This window comes from Monodon monoceros, unplaced genomic scaffold (genome assembly GCF_005190385.1).
Source record: "Monodon monoceros isolate NGI ecotype Baffin Bay Population unplaced genomic scaffold, NGI_Narwhal_1 Super_Scaffold_21, whole genome shotgun sequence".
NCBI classification, from domain to species: Eukaryota; Metazoa; Chordata; class Mammalia; order Artiodactyla; family Monodontidae; genus Monodon; species Monodon monoceros.
Window position 1 is genome coordinate 29,998,275 of NW_021703778.1, and position 19,684 is coordinate 30,017,958.

Sequence of the window (19,684 nt, forward strand, 5' to 3'; positions counted from 1 at the left end):
AGCAGAGCAGAGTTTAGCGAGGTGCCAGTCTTCCTAAGTGTGACCGGTGGGGCCTGAGGTTCCCCTGAGTGACCCCACCCACCCAGGGCCCTCACAGGGGTCTTTACTGACACGTTGGCGGTCACCTGCACAGACATGAATCTCTGACACCCACCACACCTTGGGGAAGCCCTGGGTCTCGGTGATTACCCAGGTCACTCATCCTGGCACCCAGTCAGCACCACCCTGTGCTCGGGGCCTCCTCCTCGGGGCCCCACAGGTGGCATCACACACACGCTGCAGGGGCTCAGCGAGGGCGTCTGGGGGTGACTCTCGGGGTGACCGAGGTGGCTGGTTTTTGCCCAGGGGTGGGGTGGGGGGTAGGGATGGAGAAGCCTCTGCCCCGAAAACAGGTCTGGTTGCAGCCCAGGGCAGGTGTTTGCAAAGCCTGTGAAACGTGTCTTGCATGACTCTGTGTTCCCTCTAAAGAGTGTGGTTATTCCATGGCTTTATATGTCCTTAAGGATCCCTGGCTTCTTCCCCAGAGGAGTGAGAGCAACGCTGTGATGGGACCCCTCCTGCAGGACGCGGGCCAGAGGTGAGCTCTGGGAAGCGCTGCCCCCTCCCTGCACAACGGCCAACACGTCATCTGAAAACTGTCCTCCATCAATTTAACCCAAGCCCTCTCTTTGGCCTCTTCCAGGCTGAGGTGAGTGTTCAAACCTTGGCATGAGGTCCCGGCCCCAGAGCCCAACCACTCCACTTTCCAGGACAGGCAGGATGGCAGGACGCCTGTGCTGCTCTGAGTTCACTGGGTCATTGCTAGCTGTGGGCCCGTTGGCCTCGCTCAGCTTCACTTCCCCACCTGCAAGGTGAGGAAAGCGTCGCCCACCTCTTGGGAGTGTGGTCACTATGTAAAGTGCACAGCCAAGAACAACCTGTCCTCCTGAACCCAGTTATGCCCGGCAGCAGGCTCCTCTTCATTCATGGAGACCCGCAAACCTCCCTGGCCTTACACCCTGGTTTCAGCTTAGCGGCTCTTGCTGGGAGGGGCTTTCACCCAGTTTCAACCACCAAGGCCACAAGCCGGTGCTGGGTCCTGCACCCCGCCCAGCGCCCACATCCACTGCTCCAAGAGAGACTGCAGGGCCTACCCGGAAGCCTTTCTATTTGGATGTCTGAAATCGGTCTGAGCCTGAGAGCCACTGGCTCAAGCTACCTCCCTGTCCATCCTGAATAATGGACACTGACCTACAGAAGTGTGACAACCCCAGACTACGGGGGCTCCATTTCTGAGTCACTATGAACCACCCTGGCCAGGTTTTGGGTGTGAACTGCTATCCACTAACAGGGTCCAAGGGCTTTGATTTCATCCTCTCTCCCTCCCTCCCGTTAAGGGTCCTTTCTCAGGACAGAGTACACAGGAAGCAGAGGGTGGGGAAAATTCTCCCAGGAGAGGGGACCCCAGCCCAGAGCGGGGCTCACTCCTCATTTCTAGGCCCAGGGACACACACTTACTTTCATCAGCATAAAATCCAGCGGGACAGAAGGTCACACAGGTGTTCACCTCCTGATGGTGGTAGAACCCGCGGCGGCAAGACAGGCACTGGGTGGGGCCCCGGCCGGAGCAGGTCTCGCATCCCTTGTGGCAGCGGCGGCAGCGGCGGGCTGCCATGTCCCCAAAGTAGCCCAAGGGGCACACGCTCACGCACTTCCTGTGGGAGCAGATCGGGAGAGGACTTTCCTACTGGCCCCAGCCCCACGCCCACCCGGCAGCACGAGGGTCAGGCCAAGGCAGGGCAGCCGGCTGGGAGGGAAGCCTTAGCTGCCTCCCGGTCAGCAGACTCTGAGGAAACAAAGGCCCCAGGGCAGAGGTAAACCATTAATGCCCCTGAGAAGTTCCTGATGCAGGAGAGGGTTGAGGGCTTGCATGGGAACCTGGGACTCCTGCCCTTTCAAAGTTTCCCCGAGGTGGGCGGGGGCACTCGCAGGTTGTGCTTGGCTTCCTTGGGCAACACCACGATGGTAGCTGACTTTTGGAACGTTCAGCTCCGGCAAAACCCCACTGACAGTGCCCACGGGCAGTGAGAGGTCTCCAGGCTGTGTCCAGCCAGCAGAACAAACGTCTTCGCCCAGAGCAGGGAGGTTGCGGCTGTGTCTGGGCCCCGGGGACACCGTGAGAGTCCCAGCCGCGCCCCTGTCAGAGCCCTGGTGGGTGTGTGCTCCCCAGGAGGGCTGCACCCCTACCCGGGCGCTCAGGGATGGGGGCTCCTCATTCACGGCCGACTGTGCTGACTTTTAGAACAGTACCGGCCCTTAAGATGACATTTGTCTGCAGTTCCCAAGTGGTTGTCATGCTCAATACGACCCATTTTTGTTTAGCAAAATGGAGAGAAAAAAGTTTATAAGCACAGACAAAACAATGCCACGGCCTCTGAGTTCTCATGGTCACGAGTTATTTATAAGATGAGAATAAAAGGTTACCAAAACATAAAATTCCCCAGCAGTGACCCTCAGGGTGATCTCCTTTCCAGGGTGTTTGGTTAATTCCTAAGTATGGTGCCAGGCTGCGGGGGTGGAGAACACAGCTTGGCCACCTTAGCGGGACGCTGGGCATCTCCAGGACACGCAGGGGAGGCCCAGCCCTTTACCTGCTGGTCTTGACGCTCCCCAGGCTGAAGTGGACACAATTCAAGCACTGGTCTGCATTAGGGCCATCACAGCCTTTGTCACCACACTCCGGATGGCACACACCTTAAAGAAACAAGCATTTCCTTTCACCCATAGAGATGCTTTCTCAATCACGTCCAGTCTCCTAGGACCCCATGTCCGGGTCTCACAGGCCCCTGCTGGGCCAGAGCACCCACCCCTGAAGGACCGCCTCAGCTGGGAGCCAAGCCTGGCTCTGGGCTCCAGTGTCAGAGGGTCTGATGACTCGAGACAGGGATGGCCCGAGGACAAGCAGGACAGCCGGTGGTGGGTGAGGACCCGGGTAGGTGAAGGCGGGCATTGTGAGGTTCTAGAGGAGCAGCCATGGTGGGGCGGGAGGGGCAGGGGACAGCCGCATGCAGCGTCCTCCCCTGCAGCGGAGTTACAATGCTGGACCAGCCACCAACTCTGATTTCCATCGTGAAGGAAAGAGCAACGCGATACAGGGCGTTGAGGGCTTGAAGGCGCTAAGGAAACTGCGGCCAAGCAGTGAAGATCCGACGGAAATAAAGCGGGAGAGGCTGGAATAGAATGCGCCATGTCCCTCACACGCGGTGAAGGAGGCAGGTAGGTGGGTTTCCATGACCCTGGTGGGCCTGGGGTGGGCGGGAGCTGAGCCCTTTTCAGCTCCCCTCTCTCTCACCCTCAGAGGGGGCATCCTGTCTTCCCTCGATCCCCAAATTCTAACTCTGGAAGCCTGTGTGGTGTTGTCAAAGCGACGGAGAAAAACGCAGGAGCTGGGGGACCCCATCGGGCGCCCTGTCCTAGGTCTCCCCTCCACCTGCGCCTCGAGGGAGAGCCCAGTTTGACTGGCTCTTGCCCTCAGGCCGGGCAGCCCCTCCATAGGTGTCCTCCTCATCTGGGGGCCAGGGCCGGTGCTGTGCTGGGACCCCCACCTCCCTTGGCCCCCAACGCTCTTCCTCCTCTGGGAGATGGTTCTGGAAAGCCTCCCCATGTGGGGAGGGAGGGGCCCGGCGGGGCGTTATGAAAGTTTTTGAGTCCTTGGAAGAAAAAACAACCTTCTACAAGGTTTTAGTTGTTGGAGGGGGTGGGGAGTGAGTTCAGAAGCAAAGAAGAGGTGTCTTGCCAGCCACCAGAGATTCCTGGGGATGTGAGGGAAAGACAAAAGCCCCCATTCTCTGCCACCCACAATGGGTCTTTGCTGAGGGGCACAAAGCCCTCTTCACTCCTCTTTAAAGGGCCTCCAGACCTTCCCAGTGTTAGACTCAACTGTATTTGGCTTCCCTCCCTGAAGGTTTACCGCTGCCCACGTTTCCAAGGTTCTCATTGTGGGTCCCCCCGTGAACCCCTTTCAGAGCCGCGTGCATCCCTGGGGATGCACTAGACGCTCCTTGTGGTCTGGGTGGGGGAGGGCGCTGGGGTCGTGCTGGAGCACAAGGTGCCCCCACCCCTTCCCAGGCCCCAGACTCACTCGATTTGGGGATCGATTCTCATTTGACTTGGTCCTTGTTTGCCTCATCCCAATCCACTTGTGGTGACAGTGGCTGAGAGTGTCCCCTACTCGTGTCCACCTCACAGCTGACCCCTTCACAGGGCAGCTGTCCAGATGGCTCTGGCGAGGCGCCTGTCACACCCCTGACCCCCCCAGGAGCCCCACTCCCCTTCCGTCCTGGGATCCTTACTGTCCATGGGCGGCTGGACTCCCCTCTCCGGCCCTCACTCACCTCCTCCCCTTTACTCCTTGTCCCGGGGAGAGCTGGCCCTCCACCTGTGTGCCCCCATCACAGCGCTGCTTGGTGCCCCCCGCTGCCGGACAGAGGGCGGGGCCCAGCGCCCCCCACCCCCACTGTCTGTATGACCAGCTCCGCCTCCGAAAGGCACGCAGCCTCCCCTGCCAGCTCACCCCTCAGCTGTGCATGAAGCTCCACAGAAAGCATCAACAGGGACTTCCCCGGTGGCGCAGTGGTTAAGAATCCACGCTCCCAATGTGGGGGGGCCTGGGTTCGATTCCTGGTCAGGGAACTAGATCCCACATACGTGCCGCAACTAAGAGTTTGCATGCCACAACTAAGGAGCCCGCCTGCTGGCAACTAAGGAGCCCACGTGCCGCAACTAAGGAGCCCACCTGCTGCAACGAAGACCAGACACAACCAAATAAATAAATAAATATTTAGAAAGTCTTCGAGAATCATCGCCCCATCTCAAAATCTCCCCTACCCAGCACCCTCTCTTTCTCCCTGGGCTTCTGCACCTGGGCTTGTTTGTCTGTGACTCGGAGGGCTTCCCCCAGGGCACCAACGAGATGCTCCTCCACACTGCTCCCCCTCCCCCTGAAGCCCTCTCCTCCTCTCCCTCCACGCCACACCCCTCCTGCCCCCTCCCCTCTCTCGCTCTTTCCTGCTGTGACTGGTGCACCCGCCCCACTTGCCCCTGAGATTGCACGGAACTTCCCCAAGTGTCGGAAACACACCTTAGTCCCAGAGACCCCTCTAACCACCTGGGCCAGGCTTGGGAAGGACTGAGCGGCCTGGGTTGCAGAACAGTTAGAGTGAGATTCCAGGACAGTGTGAGGTTAGAGTCATAGCAGATTTTAAGGGGGGGAAAAAAAATCAGTCCTTTATTAATAATTACCGAATCTTGCCACAGTTTATAAATCACAGGGGGAAACAGAGCAGATCAGTCCATACATAATTCAATGCTCCATTTTAAAGGCACGGTAGAAGAAGTTTAAAATTGAATCGGCCATAATTTACGCTTGATCTGTATTGGTGGAGTTTCCCATTTTGTTACTTTTTTTCTTCAGAAGCTATTAGATAACTCAAAGCATCAGTATTCTTAGATCTCACCCATCATTTATCAAGTAGCTGTAACATTTAGCTAAGGAAAATATGCCCAACCAGAAAGGCTCCGTTTCTCACAAATCACTGGGATGGTTCAGAGGGAAAGGAAGAGCTTGCCACCTAGCTCGCTGACCGAAACTGTGCCCAGCCCGGCAGCTGGGAACGTCCTCTGCATGCTGCCCCAGCTCTCAGCGTGGAGCGCTGCAGGCCCAGAGCCCAGGGCCACCCTGCAGGGGCGCAGCAGGAGGAAGAGGATTTGCAACGAGGCATCTTTACTTCCTGTGAGAGGCTTGAGCTGCTTCTTGCAGCATCAGTGTCCTCTGACATCAGGTCTGAGACCCTGTGCTGGGTCTTTCTCCCAGGCCCCTGGGCGGGTCAAGATCTCCACTGCCAGCAACTCCTGGCTGTGCTCACTCAGCCCAACCGTCCTGGGCTCCCGGTAGCACTCTGGTCCTTCCCACATTCTGGTCACAAGGACTGAAAGTGGATGGACTAGGGAGAGGGTCAGGAGGCTGAGACTGAAGACGGTGGCCCCTGATGAAAAGGGGGCGCCCCAGAGGAGTGTCACTAGCCAGGAGGCAAGTCCCCGTTCTGGTTGGGCATAGGGAACCTCTATTCCCGGCCTGGGAAGGTTGGCGAGTACTTACTGGTTTGAAGCATACTTACTGGTCTGTAAAATATTAGGAGAGCCATGGGAGGGAGGAGCTGTGAGCGCAAATTACCATCATTATTACGACTCCCAGGAAAGAGGAAGGCCTACAACCCTAGCCCCGCCTTCGCTGGGAACAGCCCGCGTTTTAAGAGCTACACTGGAAAAATGAGCGTCTCCTCTGGCCTCAGGTTCATTACCTGTGTAGTCCTCTTCGTCCTCGGGAACCTCGGCCTGGGACGGCGACAGGGCGGCCTTGGGTGGCTCTGGCTCCGAGAGCTCCAGCATCCGGGAGCGAGACTGATGGGCGCTGAAGGTGGTATAGGGGTGCTGGGCCGTGCCATACAGGATGAGGCTCCACTCTTTCAACTTCCCTGGAAGGCACCGGACCCAGACTCACCCGAGGGTCAAGAGCCTCCTTCGGGAAGCCCTTGATGTGCTCTGGCCCCTTGGTCTGGCCAGGGGCCTCTGTCACCCACGGAAGTGCCTGGCCCTGCCGAGCTCAGGCTCCCGAGCTCTCCCCCCGACAGCAGGGCTCTGAGCCCAGCATCTTCTCCTCCTCGTCATCTGGGGACCAGGAACCCAACTCCTGCCCAGGCCACAGTCTCTGCCCCTGGGTCTCGGCACAGCCTCCCCACACTGGCCCACACCCCCATGATGGGCAGCAGCCCCCTCCCCATCTTGGAACATCCAGTGGGTGGATCTGGGGCAGGGCCTGGCACTCAGCCTTGTCCCATTGTCCCCAAATGTGGTAACTGGGTTACGCTGAGGAGTCCTGCTTTTTGGATGCTCCATCCTGCGTCTTGGGCTCCTTCCATCCCAGTTAGTCCAGGGCAGGTGGGCAAGTTTGGCGGGTGGCACAAACCCAAATGTCCACCGAGGCTGGGTGTGGGGAGGACCTCCTCAGAAACGGGAGGATGCCTGGCACCCACGCTGGTCTGGGTGTGGGGGGAGGACAGAGGCTCATGGGAGAGCAGCCGGCTGTGCACAGGGATGGGGCGGGGCCAGCAGGCGCCCCCCCCTTAACCGCCGCCTCCACCAGGGAGCGAGGCCCATGCTGCTCAGTATCCTCACGTGAGAATAGAAGGGGAGACCTGGCCTGCAACGTCCAGGCGGGATCCCTGATGCAATAAAGCACACAAGGGCCGGGTTGGACGTGACCATGGGCCATGGGCCAGCTTCCCTTCTCACCACGGTGTGCCCAGCGTTTGGGACTGTGTGACCATGTCGGGGAGGTCACTGCTGTCACTGTCACTCAGGCGAGGGGCCGAAGGCCAGTGTGACCTGCCGGAGGACATACGGCTTGTGCTAATGGGCTCCGGCTGCCCCAGCCCCTCAGGGTTTATTGAGAAATGGATCAACCCAACACGAATCGATTCTGTCCCACGGCGGGGCACAGAGCAGCACCGTTTCTTTTTAACCATCATCCTGGCCAACTAAGGCCCCAGGTCCTGAAAGCCTGCAGCATCCGAAGCCCCCAGGTCAGGCCCTGCACTGCTTGGGCCTCTCCTGGCCTGGCCAGGATTGAAGGATGTGGGTCCTTCGACTTAAAAGAACCGTCCTGGGGCTTCCCTGGTGGCGCAGTGGTTGAGAGTCTGCCTGCCGATGCAGGGGACACGGGTTCGTGCCCCGGTCCTGGAAGATCCCACATGCCACGGAGCGGCTGGGCCCGTGAGCCATGGCCGCTGAGCCTGCGCGTCCGGAGCCTGTGCTCCGCAACAGGAGAGGCCACAACAGTGAGAGGCCCGCGTACCGCAAAAAAAAAAAAAAAGAACCGTCCTGAGCTGTCTCCCAGGACATGGGTCTCCAAAGGGCCGGCCTCTTTCCGTGGCCATTTCCCTAACGCAGTGAGCGACACTTACAGGAGAAGTATTGATACTTCACACGGGTGCAGGTGCAGCAAACACAGGGCCTGTCTATGAACGATCATCCGTTCTCAACTCCCGGGGATCAAATTAAAGGTACATTTCAAAACCACAAAGGCTCTGGACATTTGAACTGCTGAGTGATGAACTGTCATTAAGGGGGAGCATAATAACTACAGGGCAGGGAACAAGGGCTCTGTGAGCTATAATTTGAATCGGGATTTATTTCAGTCCTATATGATGTCTCCAAAAACACCCACCAAAGGCCTCATCACTAAAATTAGATTCTTATTTTCGGATAGAGTTTTGGTAGGACAAACAAGAGAAGAGGGGCTGATCCAAGCTCGGGATCGGCACACGCCCTGGGTGAGGGCGGAGAGCAGAATGAATTCCAAGAAACCAGGGAGCAGATCCTACGAGTTCTCATCACAAGGAAAAAACCTAGTTTTTTTCCTCTTTCTTTGTGTGTGTCTATAAGAGATGATGGATATTAACGAAACTTATTGGGGCAATCATTTCCCAATATGTGTAAGTCATTATGCTGTATGCCTTACACGTATCAGTGCTACATGTCAATTATATCCCAATAAAGCTGAAAAGAAAAAAAAAATTCCAAGAAACCAGCAGTAGGAGCTGTCTTGCAGGAGGGGCCCAGGACGGGAGGCTGGGGTTCAGGAATGGAAGAGAGACTTCATTTTTATTGTTTTCTCTTCTGGATTGTTTGATTAAAAAAACAAGCAAACCATGGCATATATTATATTACCTTTCACACACACGAATTTTAAAAATTGAGTTTAATTTAAAAATCTAGAAACAAATTGGTTATATGGTCAAGGAAAAAAAAAACATGAAAAAGCTGTGGTACTCAGGGCTTTTGATTTACATTTCCAAATAATCAACAAATGTGAATGGCTCAAAATCTACAAGTATAAAAGGGAACACAGTGGAAGTCCCCCTCCAGCTGCTTCCCCATCTCTCTCCACCATCTCTCTCCATGGCAACCGGTTCCCTGTTTCTTGAGCACCCTTCCGGTGGTATTTTATTCTTATCCAAGCAAATACAAGCACATACTCTGCCCTGTCCCCTTTACCAACACACCTGGGAGCACCTTCTGCACTTTGCTTTTTCCATTAAAATGCATCTTGGTCATCTTTCCATCACTGCATCAGAGAGGTATCGCATCACTTACTTAACAATCCCCTCTTGACAGGCACGTAAATTGTTTCCAAATGTTTGCAATTACAAACAGTGCCATAACTGTGGTCACACGAGGAGGTACCTGTTGAGGTTGGCAGAGCAAGGACCCTGGAGCTGCACAGTCTGGGTTTGAATCCTGGCTCTGCCACCTACTAGCTGTGTGGCCTTGGGCAAAGTACTTAATCTCTCTGTTCTTCAGTTTCCTCATCTGTAAAGTGGGGATAATAATAATAATATCTACCTCATAGAGCAGCTTGGGGGATTAAATGACTTTAACGATGGCAAGAGATTTAGAACAGTGACTGTCATATGGGAGCTGTTGCACAGAGTTTGTTAAATAAAATCTAAGGAGCATATCATTTCACATGTGTGTAAGTGTATCTGTAGCCTACATTTGTAAAAGTAGAATGGTGCGGGGGAGGGGCAGGGATCAAAAAGGATGTGAATTTGTCATTTTGACAGACATTGCCAAACTGCCCTCCATGGGGTCTGGTCGTATCACACCCCTGCCAGGAATATACCAACATACCTGCTTCCTCACAGCTTTGGATGGACAATCTCACAATTCAGAGAAGTTCACTTTGCATTTCTCTTATTGACACAAGAAGCTGAGCTTCTTTTCAGATGATTAAGAGCTTGACACCTTTCTGATTTGATAAAATTGGAAGCAATTTATAAATTCAGAAATTTGCCAGAAATATTTGCCGGGGACAAGTGATGAAACTTCGAAGATGCATTAAAAGTGCACTTTTGGGGCTTCCCTGGTGGCGCAGTGGTTGAGAGTCCGCCTGCCGATGCAGGGGACACGGGTTCGTGCCCCGGTCCGGGAAGATCCCACATGCCACGGAGCGGCTAGGCCCGTGAGCCGTGGCCGCTGAGCCTGCGCGTCCGGAGCCTGTGCTCCGCAACGGGAGAGGCTACAACAGTGAGAGGCCCGCGTACCGCAAAAAAAAAAAAAAAAAAAAAAAAAAAGTGCACTTCTGCCACGTTTGTACCAAAGATTCACAAGTGGACCAAGAAGATGGTTGCTCATACTCGGTTTAAATTTCTGTTCCTTCTCTCCATCTGCAAGAGATATTCACTAGAGCCTCTGAGGGCCCAGGTGCCGTGCTGGTGAGTTAGGAGCACAGAAGAAAGAGCGGCAGGGAGACGGCAGGAGGACGGAGGGAGGCCTCCCCTGTCCTAAAAGGTTCTGTGCAGACAACCTGACCTGAGGGTAAGGTTTAGATAGTGGTGACTCTAGAGACATTTTCCTCCTTTTTTTTTGTACTTAAAGGTGAACAGGCTCTTTTTACTTCTACCAAGGGAGTCTCTGTTTTTTTTGCCTTCATAAGACATGAAAACAAGTATTCCAGTATATGGCATAATTTGAAGTGCAATTCTCTCTCTCTTTTTTTTTTTTTTTTGCGGTATGCGGGCCTCTCACTGTTGTGGCCTCTCTATGAACATGCTGCCACTCCGCAGCATGTGGGATCTTCCCGGACCGGGGCACGAACCCATGTCCCCTGCATCGGCAGGTGGACTCTCAACCACTGCGCCACCAGGGAAGCCCTGCAATTCTCTTTTTAAGTTATTTTTTCCTAGTTATAAAAGAGGGATGATTATTAAATACTGAAACAAATAAGAAAATAAAAATCACCTCTAACTTGTCTGGCATATTCTCCTCTTGGCTGTTTTCTATGCGTGTTTGTTCTTCACATAGTTGAAATCACGCAGAGCAGCAATGTCTCTTTCTTCTCTAACTCAGCATCATGTTAATCACACCCAGAAATCATTTATGCGCCCGTTTATTGTCTTCTCCCCTTCATCAGACCAGAGGTGTCACGTGGGCAGGAATGTGCCTTTCTTACGTGGCATACCGGCCTCAGCGTGTGGCAGGTTTCTGGGATGTGTGCTCAATAGATGTTTGCTAAATTAATATACTGATATCTTAAAATATCAGCAAACTATTTCACTGTATGAACATAAGCGTTTTCTTAACCAATCTCTCATAATAGGTTATAACAGAACATGTGTTTCAGTTTCCTTTTCATTTTCGCTTTCACACATGAATCTGCAGGATATACCACTTGCTGCGTCTGAACTGCTCTCCCCAGGTAGATCCCCCGGAGAGAATACAACACTGTGAAGGCTCTTGACACATAATGGTAAGGGGCCCAGGAACCCCTTCATGGAGTCTGGCATCTCATGAGGCTTGATTCAGAAACTGCCAGGTGAGAGACCACAGCGCACCTGGGAAGAAGCCCACGTGGTATACAGCCCACCTCCAACCCGCTGTCCCACCTGGGGCGAGTCAGAAGGATCAGACACCAGTGACTTGGCATCACAGAGTAAGGCAGAGACGCAAAGGAACATGCATCTCTGGGCTCTAGGCTTTAGGGTGGTCCTCTCCTCTCGCTGAGTCAACACTTATCCATGACCCCAAGGGTCCAGCCCACGCGAGGACCAGGTCCCACCACGCTCACCATGCCTAGAGCCTGCGCTCGTTTTGAGGAGGTGAGACACCTGGAGGGAAGAACCAAGAAAGAAGCAGAAGAAGAACGATCCAGGGCTATACCAGACCAGAGATCCAGTCCACACTCCACAGAACTACCATCCAGAGGTGGGAGGACTTTGGAATGTTGGTCTGCTTTGGACAAAGCATTTAACAAGAGTGTATTGGTTACTAGTCAAGATGTCAGCATGCCTGTTCAAGCTTACCCTTACAAAACCCAACTAGTACCATTCATTCCTTAGTTTCCTGGAAGAGGTCTGAAAAGATGCCCAAATCCAAATTTCCTGGCTTTCTCTCCATCAGATTCCTGAGCCCCTAGAAGAAAGAACGGCAAATCCACCTGCTTAAACACTCAGGGCCAGCACTGCTTGTGAGAGGCAGAGGATAATCCTAGCTAATGCCCCAGAGGCTGCCGATAAATGGCTTTATCATCATTCACCATCTTCAGTGCATTTCCCCCTCAATGAACTGAATTTGTAATGAACAAACGGGATTATTCCTATTCAAAGAAAGAACGAGAATTAAGGGAAGACTGAGGTTGAATTTGCCAATAAGAAAGTACCAACACTAATGAAGCTTTTCTCTTCCAGCATTTTGAATTAAGCATTAAAAATCCTTGAGAGGGGAATTTACAATTGGAGACAAACCAGCTAGGAGCAGGGGAAAGGTTTTGTTAGATTAAGGACTCTGAGCTAATACTTTTGAATTCCTGGGTTTTCTTTGGCCATAAGAGAAGCTATTAACTATAAAGAATTTATTAATTCTCCCCTCCCCCAACATTTATAACATGCAGGGAGAAATTCTTTAGTTGAAACACAGTAAAGAAAGAGAAGCCTATAATCAAGAAATATGTTTCAGTCTAAATAACACTCCAGGGGAAGCCTTTTCCTTCTGAGGTCCAGGTAACCTGTTTACAAAGTTTAATGCAGAGGTTCGGGTAAAGGGATAAAAAAGGCTCTCCTTCAGTTTATAAAAGTATACAAGGATGCTTTAAAAGGGTGAATTTTATGCTGTGTGAATTATATTTCAATAAAGCCGTTATATGAACTATTATACACTCACAGAAATATCAACCTTTACTCAATGAATTTAACATAGTTATAAATGTGCTTTAAGTCCACATTATGGCAAGCAAGAGGTAGGAAGATAGAATTTAGGAAATGGCCTAGAAAAGAAGGAAGAGTGCACACATGTATGTGTCCCCTATGGACATGCACACATACACACATGCGTGCACACCTCCAGAGCCAGAAGTAAAGCCGGGCAGATGGGAGAATCTTCCCTATGATCTTGTAGCCATAAAAACCCTTCAAAATGGTATTTTCAGTGCCAGAAGGAGTATCTCAGAATCCCAAGCACCAGTGTTTCTTTGGGTGAAGTGTGGAAACACACATATCAGGTAAAGAACAATTACTTGTACAGTTTGGCAACACACAAAACTGCACTTTTCTTAATGGCACCTACAGGGTGAGATAGAGAACACTAAAATACCATCTTTCAACATTTTTCAGTTAGTTCAAAGTAATAAATTAACGGTTTGAAAAGACAAAGTCTGCTACACGGGCTATAACGGGACAGCGGTCATTCCTGCCGCCCTCTCCACCTTTCCGCGCTCGAGACTCATCCTCTTGTCAGGCTCCGAGGGGGCCCTTCTAGGGTAAATGCTCACGTGCTCTGTCCAAGCTCCTGAATTCTAGCCATCATCCAATGCCTCCTTACCCAGGACATCGAGAATCCTTTCTCTTACACTATCTTCCACATGCCCACCCCACTCCCTCTTCATTTTCTGGGAGGTTTCCTCCTCCAACCTATCTCTTGCCTTTCTAATTTTTGCCTCATATTTTAAAATTTCAAGTCATTTATCTGGTCCTCCCAATGTTCCTTTTTAAAATGCAGCATCCTGTTCTTATTTCAGCACTGAAATACTTTATCATCCCTGAGGATACCTATGAGATAATAGAAATTATATATTGGTCTCGACCCCCGGTTCCTGGCACAGGGCTCCTAAAACCCTTGTCAATTCCCAATAGCACGGGGTTCAGGGAGCTGCTAGTGGGTGAAGACATCCACCCAGGAGGGTGATGCAGCCCAACTCCACAAGGACAGAGGCTCCTGCACTAGGGACCCTCACAGACCCTGTGTATCTCTTCCTCTGGTTGTTCATCTGTACCATTTTATCACAGCCTTTAATAAACTGGTAAACGTAAGCAAGTGTTTCCTTGAGTTTTGTGAGCAGCTCTAGCAAATTAACTGAACCCAAGGAGGGGGTCTTTAGATCTACAGGGCAGTCGGTCAAAAGCACAGGTGATAACCCAGGCTTACAACTGGTGTCCGAAGTGTGCGTATGTGTGCGGGGGACAGTCTTGTAGGACTGAGCCCTTAGTCTGTGGGGCCTGACTCTGTCCCCGGGTAGGTGGTGCCAGAATGGGGGTGTATCGGAGGACACCCAGATGGTGCTGCAGAGAACTGTTTGCTGTGGGGGGAAAACCCCACACATTTGGTGACTAGAAGTACCAGAAGTGAAGAGTTCTGTGTTAACAATAAAGGAGACACACAGGAGAGAAACACAGGAGGGAAGAACTGGCCTTTTCCCTACTTGGTTTTCTACCTTGGAACACCAACTATAGTTTTTTTGAAGTTTTGCTGTGTTGTTGTGCTTTTCCTGCCTGAATTCCCTCTTACCTCCAAGTTTATTCTCTTCAGGGTTTGTGTCTGTTCTAATGTTGCATAATCTTCTCGAATGTGTGGAGGTCCTTCTATATTTAGCAGTGAGGCACTTAGAATGATTAGAAGCTCTGCATGCTGAAATGTGAAAACGCACTTTTGGTTTATTGATTTTGTATTTGGCAAACTTGCTAGCCTGAACAAAATGAGAAAGGAAATGTTATCCTTGCAGGCCAGATAGCTTAGATGTAAACAACGTTTGTTTTCATAGTAAATGCAAGCACTTCCCACCAGAAACAATGGAGATAAAAAGAAAAGGTAATATCTTTAAAGTGCTGAAATGAAAAAAAAAAAAAAAATAATAGGGCTTCTCTGGTGGTGCAGTGGTTAAGAATCTGCCTGCCAATGCAGGGGACACGGGTTTGAGCCCTGGTCCGGGAAGATCCCACATGCCGTGGAGCAAACTAAGCCCGTGCGCCACAACTACTGAGCCTGCGCTCTAGAGCCCACGAGCCACAACTACTGAAGCCCGCACACCTAGAGCCCGTGCTCTGCAACAAGAGAAGCCACCGCAATGAGAAACCTATGCACCATGACGAAGAGTAGCCCCCGCCTGCCACAACTAGAGAAAGCCCGCATGCAGCAACAAAGACCCAATGCAGCCAAAAATAAATAAACAAATAAAAAATACTGCCAACCTAGAATTCTATATCTAGAGAAAAAAGCCATTCAAAAATGGGTGGAGGGCTTCTCTGGTGGCACAGTGGTTAAGAATCCACCCGCCAATGCAGGGGACACGGGTTTGAGCCCTGGTCTGGGAAGATCCCACATGCCGCGGAGCAACTAAGCCCGTGCACCACAACTACTGAGCCTGCGCTCTAGAGCCCGTGATCCACAAATACTGAGCCCGCATGCCCCAACTACTGAAGCCCGTGCGCCTAGAGCCTGTGCTCTGCAACAAGAGAAGCCACCACAATGAGAAGCCTGCGCACCACAACAAAGAGTAGCCCCTGCTCACCACAACTTAAGAAAGCCCACACACAGCAACAAAGACCCAACACAGCCAAAAATATATTAATTAATTTTAAAAAATGGGTGGAGTCACAGCACTATCACGATGACTTCCTCTAAGCAGAGTCAAAATCAGTGTGTCAAGAAATAAACCTATTTTTAAAAACAAACTGAAGATGGGTTTATTTTGGAATAAATCCAAGCAGAGCAAATTCATGGCCAGCAGACCAGCATGGTAAGAAATGGTGAAGGAAGTTCTTCAGATAGAAGGAAAATGGTCACAGATGAGAATCTGGATCTACAGGAAAGAACAGAGTACCAGAAATGGTGATCATGTAGGTAAATATAAAAGAGTAGCTTTTTTTCTCTCTCTTAATTTCTTTAAAAGACAATGACTGTCTTTAAAGCAAAAATATCCCTGCAAGATGGAGTCTGTAATGTGTACAGAAGTTACATATAGCACACAACTACAGCAGAAGGTGGGGAGGACTATTAACTCAAGTCTACAGCGACAATCACAAGATAGGCTAAAAATCCTAAAGGAAATAAGATGGAATATTCAAAAATATTTAATCCAGAAAAGACAGGAAAAGAGGAACTTTTAAAAAATACTCTTGGATTTAATTTGTTAATATTGAACTTGGGATTTTCCTATTTACGTTCCCAAGTGACACTGGCTGAAAAGTCTCCATTCTCATAGTGGGCTGTTGGGAGTTGGTATCAAGGATACTCAGCCTTCATCAAACTAACTGGGGACTCTTTTTCCCTCTTTTTCTACTGTCTGGAAGAGTCTGTGGAATATTGACATTACATTTCTTCCATTTAAATGTTTAGTAGAATCTGCCGGTGCATCTATCCAGCCCTGAGTTTTCTTTTAAATTATAGAATCAATTTCTTTAATAACACAATTTTAATTTTTGTTTCTTCTTGTGTCAATTTTGCTGTTACATTATTTTTGGTCATTTCACTTAACATTTCGGTCACAAAGTTGTTTATAATATCTTCTTATAATAACTTTGATGTATATAGGATCTATAATAACATTCTACATTTTCATTCGTGAAATTCTATACAGATGACCCTTGAACAACACAGGGGTCTGGGGTGCCAACCCCCATCTATAACTTTACAGCCAGCCCTGCATCTGCAGATTCAACCAACCACAGACTGTGTTGGACTGTAGTTCTTATTTACTGAAAAAAAAAAAAAAAAAAAAAAACCTGCATCTAAGTGGGCCTGTGCAGTTCAAACCTGTGTTGTCCAAGGGTCAACCTGTGTTGTCCAAGTTTTTTCCTTGACCAGTCTTCCCAGAGGTTTATCAATTTTATTAGTGTCTTCAAAGGACCAACTTAGGGCTTTTGTCAATTCTTTCTACGTACGTTTGTTTTCTATTTCATTGATTTCTGCTAGTTTAAAAATTCCTTTTTTCTGCTTTCTTTGAGTTTATGTTGCTGGTCATTTTCTACCACTAATCTTTTTTTTTAACATCTTTATTGGAGTATAATTGCTTTACAATATCCTGTTAGTTTCTGCTGTAAAACAAAGTGAATCAGCTATACATATACATACATCTCCATAACTCCTCCCTCTTGCGTCTCCCTCCCACCCTCCCTATCCCACCCCTCTAGGTGGACACAAAGCACCTACCATCAATCTTTAGCCTTTCTTATTTTCTAACACATGCAATTGGGTACGTACATTCCTCTCTCATCTCTACTTCACCTGCATTACCTGTTTGGATATGCAGTATTTTTATTATCATCCAGTTCCAAAGATTCCCTATTAAATTATTATTATTGTCCTTTTTGTAAAATAAATTTATTTATTTTATTTAGTTTTGGCTGCATTGGGTGTTTGTTGCTGCACACGGGCTTTCTGTAGTTTCAGCAGGCGGGGGATACTCTTCATTGCGGTGCGCGGGCTTCTCATTGTGGTGGCTTCTCTTGTTGCGGAGCACAGGCTCTAGGCGCATGGGCTTCAGTAGTTGTGGCACACGGGCTCAGTAGTTGTGGATCACAGGCTCTAGAGTGCAGGCTCAGTAGCTGTGGCACGTGGGCTTAGTCACTCTGCAGCATGTGGGATCTTCCCAGACCAGGGCTCGAACCTGTGTCCCCTGCATTGGCAGGTGGATTCTTAACCACTGCGCCACCAGGGAAGTCCCTCCCTATTAAATTATGATTATTTTCCTTTGACACATGAGTTGTTTAGAAGTGTTTTTCAACTATCAAATGTATGGGCTTTTTCTAGTTATCTTTTAAATTTTGATTTCTCACCTGTAATCTCAGAGGACAGGGCTTATATACTACCAATCCTTGGAAATACTCTGAAGTTTGCCAAATGGTATAATACGTGGCCAATTTTCAAGAATAATCCACCGGTGATTGAAAGGCGAGTGTATTCTTTGGTTGTTGGGTGTAGGTCCATTGGTTAGACCTAAACTGTCAACTGTGAAGTTCAAATCTTCTCTTCCTACGGATTTTTGCTATTTTGTCTATCAAATATATTTGAGGTATGCTAAATCTCCCACCTTGTGTGTGAGTCTGTCTTTTTCTCTTTGGAGCTTTAACAAATTTTTGCATTATATATTTCAAGGCCACGTTAGAATTGAACCAAATCTTTTTTTTTTGTGGTACGCGGGCCTCTCACTGCTGTGGCCTCTCCCGTTGCGGAGCACAGGCCCCGGATGCGCAGGCCCAGCGGCCATGGCTCACGGGCCCAGCCGCTCTGCGGCATGTGGGATCTTCCCGGACCGGGGCACGAACCCGTGTCCCCTGCATCCGCAGGCTGACTCTCAACCACTGCGCCACCAGGGAAGCCCCCTGAACCAAATCTTTTATCAACGCGCCGTGACCCTCTTCAGCTTTGGGATTGCTTTTCACCGTAACATTTCTGTTTGTCTGATGTTAACGTAACTACATCAGCTTTCTTTGGTTAGCATTTGCTTGGTCTATCTTTTCCCATCCACATTATTTTTAACTTTGTAGTTTTCTTATATTTTAGATATTGTTCTTACATATAGTTCCATCAGTCTGTCCTAGCAGGAAGAATACAGCATAATTAAACTAGGATAATCCAATAAGGCTTTAATAAAGAGACTATTTACAGAGGTGTCAGCAGAGCAAAACAGAGCCACAAGGGATGATGGAGTTCCCCGGGGCTAGAAACAGAAGGGGTGTTTAGCCCTTAAGTGTACAATAGTCTACCGGCAAGGGGAGGGTGGGGCTGTGACCCCGAGGGATGCTGGAGGGATAAATAACTCTGAAAGAAACATCTCCTTCCTCCTTCCATTCTCCTGCTGGAGTTTCCCCCTGGCTGAACTCCACCACCAGCCACAGGCAGAGAGTCTGTGGATAGACCAGCCTCAGGCAGAGTGGGGCAGACAGGAGTGGACAGGGGTCTGGTAGGTAAATCAAATACGCCCGCCCCGGCACAACAGCAAACACATGTAAAAACTCTAATCTGACAATCTTTGTCTTCTAAATGAAGCAATCTATTTACCTTTATTCAAACTATCAATACGGCTGGACTTATTTTCACAACTTGTTTTGTATATTTTAGTTGTTTTGCTAGTTGTCCTATTCTTGGTCTTTCTGTTGCCAGATGCAGAAGCCCACAACATCTCTTAACATTTCGATTTTGTCTTTGTTTTGGGGTAATTTGTTAGCAATTTATGAAAAATATTTACCTTATACTAAAAAAAAAAACCCAAATCAAACAGATTCTGAAAAAAATTAAATCACAAGCAAACTGGGAATAAAAAAAAGAATTATCAAAACTCTGGAGAAGAAATTTAAGATTGTCTTAAATATATATATAAGTCAAATAACAGACCAGAAAAAATATTTATAGGAGCTATGACCCAGAAAGGGTTATTACATTTGTATTTTACATGGAGTACCTATTAGCTTAATAACAATACTGACTATCCTCTGGAAAAAAGGAGAAAGGGCAATTAAAAGCACACACACACACTTTGTACACAAACACCTAGAAAAGTGTTCACCCTCCCTAGTAATTATCACAACACAAATTAAGGAAAGATATCATTTATCTCCTCGAGAGCTGGCAAATGAGTGCCTACTTGTGCCTGATGAAGTTGTATGTTGGTTCAACCATTTTGAAAAGCAAATTAGTAAAATGTATCCAGCGTAGGTATATTTGTGGTTTCCACCGCTTATTTGTCCTAGTAATTTTACTTCCGGTGAACGATCCCAAGGAAATAATTTTAAATTTAGGAGAAAGCTTTCTGCGCTAAGTTGTCTGTTTATAATAGCAAAACCCCCAGAAAACAATCTATGCGTCCCAACGATAGAGG

The 19,684-nt window shown here is 49.4% G+C and overlaps 1 protein-coding gene across 1 annotated transcript in view; it reads right to left on the reverse strand.

Annotated features, from left to right (window-relative positions):
• Positions 1–19,684, reverse strand: part of PCSK6 (proprotein convertase subtilisin/kexin type 6) — a gene marked incomplete at its 5' end in the record, with an annotated part of 186,580 nt that overhangs the window by 14,748 nt on the left and 152,148 nt on the right. The window contains 4 exons of the mRNA XM_029237061.1: positions 1,498–1,694; positions 2,631–2,733; positions 6,156–6,194; positions 6,339–6,512. Of these exons, the coding sequence (XP_029092894.1) occupies positions 1,498–1,694; positions 2,631–2,733; positions 6,156–6,194; positions 6,339–6,512 (513 nt within the window). The remainder of the gene's footprint in view (positions 1–1,497; positions 1,695–2,630; positions 2,734–6,155; positions 6,195–6,338; positions 6,513–19,684) is intronic.